The sequence below is a fragment of the Pelobates fuscus genome, chromosome 7 (assembly GCF_036172605.1).
Source record: "Pelobates fuscus isolate aPelFus1 chromosome 7, aPelFus1.pri, whole genome shotgun sequence".
NCBI lineage: Eukaryota > Metazoa > Chordata > Amphibia > Anura > Pelobatidae > Pelobates > Pelobates fuscus.
Window position 1 is genome coordinate 128637171 of NC_086323.1, and position 8427 is coordinate 128645597.

Sequence of the window (8427 nt, forward strand, 5' to 3'; positions counted from 1 at the left end):
CACCTAGGGGCGGACACGTTTTTACAGTGAGGCAAACCTAGGGTGTCAGATTGTTATTCCATAAAGACAAGTCCAGATTAATGCAGAGCCTAATGGAGCACAAGCTTCAGACCCATGTTCCACTAGACCCAAAGTAAGAAAAATATATTGGCATATAGGACTTGTCGCACTTGTTTTTGGGGGTGCATTGTAATGTTTGATCTTGCTGTAATTGTGACAGTAACGAGTGAGGACAGTTTGCCTAAAAGTTTGATTGTCTTGTTAGTACATTTTCACATGATGTTTAGTTGTGTCCTATTTAACATTATGATTCACTGGGGTTGGCCTCTTTACTATCTACGTACCGACTTATTAACGAATATTATGCATGTATACTTTGCTACTATACTATGTATTATCATTCATTGTATTTTATCCATTGTACACATATAGTTGCATTATTTGGCATTCTGAAGGCATGCTTGACCTAGCAATGTGTTGCCCATCACAAGGTACAGTAAGGGAATAAAAATATACCTGTGATTGAGATAGTTTGTCCCTTGAGAAAATCTGAGTTTTGTCAAAACATTGGGACAGAGATCACAGACTTCTTTTTGTTAGCAAAGTCATTTGTTTACTTTATTTTGTATATTATACTTGCTTTAGTTGGGTTTCAAATTAACTTTTATTTATTGATATAAAAAAAATATTTAAAAAAGTAATGTTTTTTTTTTATCAATTTCTGGCGTTTTAATTTACAGTTTACACTGAATATTTTCCTGCATTGTGTGAATACAGGTTGTTTATCCTTACTAATTATTAAGGCTCTTCAAAATTGCTAGTAGGTACATCACTAACTACAACTACACAATAATAGAACCCATTAACATTGATTTACAATGGTTTATTGGTTTAAGCATAGTTTTTTCTGAAATGTTGTATAAATTCAAGACAAAAAAGCAAGTGGCTACTTCCTAAATTATTGTACATCATTTTGTTTCTCTGTTTTAAATGAAAGAAATATTGCTGCATGAATTAGAATAATGCTGGTAATAAAGATTTTAAGGTTATTAAATCCCACTTCATGAACTACGGTTTAGTTAAAGGGACACTCCAAACCCCTAAAGCACTTCAGCTTGCTTGTGTGAAGAGGGATGTCTTTTTTTCATTTTACAAAAAGTGCCATCATAAATTTTTCTTGTTACATCCCCTGCCTGTCAAACGTGTCCTGTTATTTCCTGTATTTTTTTTTTTTTTAACTCCGTGGAGATAGTGCAAAAGGTAGTTTATTGCCAAGCACACCTGCCTTGCAAAGACTACTTCATTGAGTAAAAAAGGTTAGAAGAGGAGGGCTTGCAAGTGCTGAACACAAAGATCTGTAGCTTTTGTAAGCTGTTTTCGAGAGATACAATCAATGAAACACATGCATGCTATCATTGGGAGTATATCTACTAAACATTGATTTTATATATATATATATATATATATATATATATATATATATATATATATATATATATATAATTTTGGCAGTGGAGTCTCCCTTTAATGATTTAGCGTATTTTCTTCAACTGCTGCACTTATCATTAGGGAACTGCATTTATATTGACATATTTAATGCAAATATTTCATAGCACACACTATATCTGCTCTCTAAATCCATTACATCTTCATTTACACCCAGAGCTCACATTTGTTACAATCATTTAATCACAAAAACCCAAGCACCTCGATTTCCTTTTTGATAAAAGTGGTGTTACTGTTGACTAGGAGATTCCCTGATATGCAACTTTCCACTCATTTCAAATTGCCCAGAAAGTCCAGAAGTCCTTTGTGCCAGGTTTCTGGGTCATCCAGGTAGCAAGCATGCCCTGCCCCTTGCATGCACAGTACTCTATGATTGGGCAGGTTTTTCAGATTACGAAGTGATACTTCTCCAAGTTGCTCGTCTTTGTCCCCGTATACAATGAGAGTGGGTACCTGCAATATCAGAGAACAGAAAAGTGTTTGTTCTAGAATTTGCTCCAGAGAATAGGTTGTTATATTTCCTCAAAAGTCTTTCAGATATTAAGTGAGGGAAAAAAGTAGTTGATCCCCTGCTGATTTTGAACGTTTGCCCACTGACAAGGAAATGATCAGTCTAAAATTTTAATGGTAGGTGTATTTTGAGAGAGTGAGAGAGAGAGAATAACAAAATGAAATCCAGAAAAGCATGTCAAAAAAGTTATAAATTGATCTGCATGTCAATGATTGAAATAAATATTTGATCCCCTATCAATCAGCAAGATTTCTGGCTTCCAGGTGTCTTTTATACAGGTAACGAGCTTAGATTAGGAGCACTCTCTTAACCTCTTAAGGACACGTGACATGTCATGATTCCCTTTTATTCCAGAAGTTTGGTCCTTAATCTCAGCTTGTTACCTGTATAAAAGACACCTGTCCACAGAAGCAATCAATCAATCAGATTCCGAACTCTCCACCATGGCCAAGACCAAAGAGCTGTCCAAGGATGTCAGGGACAAGATTGTTGACCTACACAAGGCTGGAATGGGCTACAAAACCATCACCAAGCAGCTTGGTGAGAAGGTGACAACAGTTGGTGCGATTATTCGCAAATAGAAGAAACACAAACTAACTGTCAGCCGGGGGGGCGGGGCATGACCGCCATGCTAAAAAGTTGCATGCACGACTAGCTCCTGCAGAATCTCAACATTAATGCCCATAAAAAGCGACTAACTTACCCATCTGCAGCCAGGAAACGGCAGTACTGCAAGCACAGAGGTGCTGGTGCCGAGGCTACTCTTACCACAATAATTCTGACCCCTGAGAGGGCACATCGGCATAGCTGTGTTTGATGCCTACTTGGGTGGTGAGTGGAGTGGACGGCCGCCGCCCCACTATCCTGCCCTGTGGTTTCCCTTTGGAACTCTGACGCCACGTGGTACAGGCCTCGTTCCCTGGGATGATCCCAGTCCTCGCCTTGGGGGTCCTCTAGCAACTTGGAGGCACTGTTGGCATACCGAATGGTCTTAGGCACATCAGTATAAAAGGGCGGACACCTCGGGTCGAGCTATGCACAGCAGAGACAAGGTAGAACTTACCTGCAAACTGGACAAGATTTTCTCAGACTTCTGGGGTAAACTGAATCAACGTCTGTGTGTGCCAGTCAGACAGGAGGGGAGTGAACAACCTCCTTGGCCTAAACGAGAGGTGTCAGCTCAGGTAAAAGAACAGGCCCGCAATAGTAAGCAGCAACTGGAGCAGCCTGTGAAGGCAGAAGCAGGGAGTCGCAGTCCAGTGTGGGCAGTGGTCCAGAATATCAGCACACAGCTAGACAACACGCTGCCGCTACCAAGCATGAATAATCTCAATCTGTTTAGACCAGACCAGCAAGCACTGCCTCAGCGAGACTCACGAGGGATCGACTCAGTTTAAGATTCTCTGGTATCTCTAGTAGGGGTCGGCTAAATCGTGACTGTAGACTCTGGTATGTTCCTGTTCCAAAGGATTGTTTATTCATTTTTGTATCTACTATTGATTGCTGTGGCCTAAAGTTTGAACACGCACCGGGAGATGTACGTTGCCTCTTGCACAAGCGATGGGTTCCCTGGGGCAACATAAACCTGTATAGTTTACTGCATGTTTCAGACTATTCTAATGTTTCTATGTTAAAGCTAGTACTATCCATGTCTGTCTGATGCCCTTCATTATGACACTTGTCCCACACTCAGACATGATTTTCCTATAAGACCTAATATAAAAAAGTGCAGCATTCGTGAAAACATGTTGTTATTAGCCTGATCATTTATGAATATCTGCATTGCCATATTGCTTTGTGTTAACATGCCGATTGAACATATGTGTATACCTCAATGCACTACAAAAATAAAGAACAAAAAATAAATAAATAACTGTAAGTCTCACCTCGAGGAGGTGAGGAATCAGCCCAGAACTACACAGGAGGATCTGGTTAATGATCTCAAGGCAGCTGGGACCTTAATAACCAAGAAAACAATTGGTAACACACTACGCCGTGAAGGACTGAAATTCTGCAGTCTCCCTGCTCAAGAAAGCACATGTACAGGCCCGTCTGAAGTTTGCCAATGAACATTTGAATGATTTAGAGGAGAACTGGGTGAAAGTGTTGTGGTCAGATGAGACCAAAATCAAGCTCTTTGGCATCAACTCAACTCGATGTGTTTGGAGGAGAAGGAATGCTGCCTATGACCCATAAGAACACCACCCCCACCGTCAAACATGGAGAAAACATTATGCTTTGGGGGTGTTTTTCTGCTAAGGCGACAGGACAACTACACTGCATCAAAGGGACGATAGACGGGGCCATGTACTGTCAAAATCTTGGGTGAGAACCGCCTTCCCTCAGCCAGGGCATTGAAAATGGGTCGTGGATGGTTATTCCATCATGACAATGACCCAAAACACACAGCCAAGGCAACAAAGGAGTGGCTCAAAAAGAAGCACATTAAGGTCCTGGAGTGGCCTAGCCAGTCTCCAGACCTTAATCCCATAGAAAATCTGTGGAGGGAGCTGAGGGTTCGAGTTGCCAAACGTCAGCCTCGAAACCTTAATGACTTGGAGAGGATCTGCAAAAAGGAGTGGGACAAAATCCCTCCTTAGCTGTGTGCATACCCGATGGCCAACTACAAGAAACATCTGACCTCTGCGATTTCCAACACTTATTTTTGCCACCACGTACTAAGTCGAAGGGGTCAAATACTTATTTCACTCATTGACATGCAAATCAATTTATAACTTTTTTTACATACGTTTTTCTGGATTTTTTGTTTTTCTGTCTCTGCCTGTTAAAATACACCTACCATTAAAATTATAGACTGATAATTTCTTTGTCAGTGGAAAAACTTTCAAAATCAGCAGGGGATCAAATACTTTTTCCCTCATTGTAATGTTTAATTTTCCAAAAAGTCACCATAATTCATGACAATTCTAAAAAAATCTAATCATAATAAGTCTGTATTTTAAAGTCAATCGTTTCCCCCATGAGCTCATGTATGTCCCCATCTCTGGTGTCTAAGTTTCTCACCTGCACACAAGCATATGCTTCAACAGGAAACTTGTCTGTGCAGATGGGTGCTACAGGTACATATGCTGCAAGGTACTGCTGCTGATTCAAAATCAGTGGAAGGGAATACATGCCACTAAGTGAAGGGCTGATAACCACTGCAGGAACCATGTTTAGTGCCTCCAGAACCTCCTGCAGGAATCCAGGTGGAGCCGGCTCTCCCAAGGGACTTGGGGCAACAGCCTCTTTGGACTTTCCCAGGCCTTAGGAAGAATGTTAATGATAAGATTTCCAAGTGATTATTATTGTAAAGAAGAAAAGAATAGAGATGCAAAAGAGAAAAAAAAAGTCCAAGAGAATGGAAAAAAATAAGAAAACAGACAATCGTAAGAGATAGTGAAAGAGGTCTAACCTGGCAAGTCTAATGCCACAGCACGATGTCCTGCAGTTGCTAGTTTTTCCAGAGTGTGCAGAGTTTGCCACTCCAGAGATGAGAATCTAATGCCATGAAGTAAAAGAACGGGATGGCGAGGAGGGCCAGAGAGAGAGCTTTGCACTGCTGCGACCTCCCGAAAGAATAGTGTCTGTCCTGAAACCTTCACGGAACCTTCTTTGATTGGAACCTCAGTCATGTCTGCAGCTACGATTATTCTAGGAAACTAAAACGAAAAAATAAATGAATAAACCACAAAACGCATCTACAAACAACACTTTTTTTTGGTAAATCTGTTTTTTGTTACATGGGTAGTGGATTGTCTATTGACCCAAATCCGTCTTAAATACATTTAATACATTATATTTCAAAGTGACACATTATGTTTTCAATGTAAAATTTTGAGATATGCTCACCTTACCTCCAATCCAGAGCCACCATTTCCTCTGCTTTGTGGGTTGTATTCTTCTGTAATTCCCACCCCTGGTCCACCCTTCGCCCTGCCTGCAATGTTCTTTCACTTCGCAAAGCAGGGCAAACCTCCTCTATAACACAACTATGCTGGCTTCATTTGTCTGTACATTTGGCGTCTGTACATTATTACACTGCCTTCCCAGTGCTAGCGGTGTTGGATGAGATATGCATGCGCAGCCAAACACCACACACCTCTAACTGCACACACCTCTTGGTTCTGGATGCTGAAGCACCTCTAGTGGCTATCAGGAAGGACAGCAGAAGGACTACCTGTGGGAGATGTCTTCTGCTCTCCATTGTCAATCAATTCTTGACAGATGGGAAAAATACTTTTTAAAAAATATAAATGTTTTCTCCAAATCTATACATTTGCTAGTAAAAGTATACAAAGAATTGTATGCTCTTTAAAAAAAAGCATTAGTTTTCGCCCGACACGGCAGTCACCAAACTCCCACGGCGGGGCCCAGCAGATTCGACATAGCCCATTCCGTCTGCAGAGAAACAAACCTCTCTGCTCCCAGCAAAGCCCACCTGACATAAGCGACTGCACATCACAGGAAGAGCAGGGCCGAGGTGCTGCGACATCAAGCTTTGCTCACTGCTACAACTCAAGATCTACTGGACTGTCCCGGGCTCGGACAGAGAAGCCGATTTGATGCTGATGACAATAGCATACTCTGGACCTCGCCATCTCTCTGACTTGGCTGAGAAGCTGGCACACCCTACATAGTGCCAACTAATAGCTTGGATTGACCTACTATATTAACCGCATAAGCATGTGCAGTCAGGTACCAAGACAGGTGTGCTCAGCTCAGTATTTAATGCTATGTCCTAGTCTGACCTTTGCCCCTACTTTGAATAAAATATGATGCCATTCTGTGAGCCAAGCTAATGTTACTGTTTACCTTTGTTATGTATAATCTGTACTCACACACGCATGGTCTAGTAGCTGACATGTTAGTTTATCCTATGATTATCCTCCAATATATTATAAAATGTGCAATGTTATTAGATGCCATACAATTGTCCCTAACTGTTGATTACTCAGCTGGTAATAGCTGTTGTGGCATTTCTTGTCTCTTTGTATTTTACATGCACGACAAAATAAAGAATAAAAAAACAAAAACAAAAGCATTAGTTTTACCTGGCATGGCAGGTACCCTTTAAAAACATGCTTGTGTTTTTATTAGGGATGAAATATGGAACATGTCAGTCCATACACAAACTCATTAATACTCTGTGTATGGACAGGCCTGATTAGCTACATTGCTGTACATCTACCGGTCATCATAAACCCGTCTCATATTGTTAGCTTATATGAGAAAGGTTATTTGCCTCTTGTCTTGCGTCTCTTAACATCATTTTTTCTCTGACAATTGCTTGTTGTTAAATAACTTCAGGGTGACACACCCACTTTACGGGCAATGCCATTAACACCCACCGCCTACCCCTTCTGATCCAGATCTGATACAGCAGGCAGGTCTATTTTATTATTTATTTATATAGCGTCATCAGATTCCGAAGCGCACATAACAAATGTAAAAAAAAAAAAAAAGTAATATTTTTACTCTCTTGTCTATGAGATGATCATAACTCTAAACTTCATTAGAAAAAGCTTACACAGTTGTGCAGTTGATAATAAAGACTATATCTGAACTTTGCATTATTATGACCTGAGCAGATATAGCTCATTAATCATGACCTCAGCCTGGCACAAGGGAGGCCGAAAAGATGGCTAAGCATCATGGGAGATGTAGTCCTTCAACAGCTGCAGAACTACTTTTTAGCCATCCCTGGCTAAACGAATCATTAGTGAGCAAAACTATGCCAGCAGTGCTGGTTGTCTGTATGTGTACCCAGAGGGCGTGCTTCTGCATGCATGCAGTATTAGTAAGGATTATTAATTAACATTAGTTAGCAGGTAAGTACCTACCGTGCTGTAAGAAGCAATGGCCACTGGAGTCCAAAGTACAGACAGGAAGCAACATAATATCCACTACAACCACTGCACAGTGCTGCCATCCTCTGTCACACAATCAGTACTACAGGTCGCTGTTCTATAATGGGCACAGTGATCAAACATTTCATTATGAACACTGCCACCTAGTGTCATGTAAGAGGCAATGCAACACAGTCTCCTATAGTTTGAATATTTACAGTCCTATATTGTATTATTGGACCATCTGCATTCTGCAATGCCGTCTTTCGGTTTAAGTCAGGCCCGATCAAGTCCCTAAACTCTCCCACTACTTCTTCTAACCCCAATTCCATGTTCATAGAGGAGTAGAAATCTCTAATCCCCATGTACCTATTTATCTATCCCTTACTTGATATGGGGTGACAGGGCCGGACTGGGACAACAATTCGGCCCGGGCACTTAAAGACAGAACAGCCCACTAGAAGGGGCAGGGTCAGAAATGCCAAATGAGTATGTTAGTGTGATGCCCCTCCAGAGCATCTAGTGCTCTTGGGTGAAGTAAATGTCCTGTTTGTTGGGGAG

The 8427-nt window shown here is 41.1% G+C and overlaps 1 protein-coding gene across 1 annotated transcript; it reads right to left on the reverse strand.

The window, feature by feature from the left end:
* Positions 1-1486: 1486 nt before the first annotated feature.
* ABHD14B (abhydrolase domain containing 14B) lies at positions 1487-7950 on the reverse strand. The gene is made up of 4 exons (XM_063427483.1): positions 7861-7950; positions 5433-5679; positions 5042-5283; positions 1487-1959 (listed from the first exon to the last, which is right to left on the reverse strand). Exons 2-4 carry the CDS (start codon positions 5650-5652, stop codon positions 1777-1779), a joined length of 645 nt encoding a protein of 214 aa, XP_063283553.1. The 5' UTR covers positions 5653-5679; positions 7861-7950; the 3' UTR covers positions 1487-1776.
* Positions 7951-8427: the final 477 nt, after the last annotated feature.

What these genes read in the sequence shown, in the direction of transcription:
- ABHD14B (XM_063427483.1), bottom strand. Translation starts at nt 5,652, where the DNA reads ATGACTGAGGTTCCAATCAAAGAAGGTTCCGTGAAGGTTTCAGGACAG. An exon ending in TGTGGCATTAGACTTGCCAG is followed by an intron (nt 5,284 to 5,432) that starts GTTAGACCTCTT and finishes ATTCTTCCTAAG; the next exon opens with GCCTGGGAAAGTCCAAAGAG. An exon ending in AAGCATATGCTTGTGTGCAG is followed by an intron (nt 1,960 to 5,041) that starts GTGAGAAACTTA and finishes CTGATATTGCAG; the next exon opens with GTACCCACTCTCATTGTATA.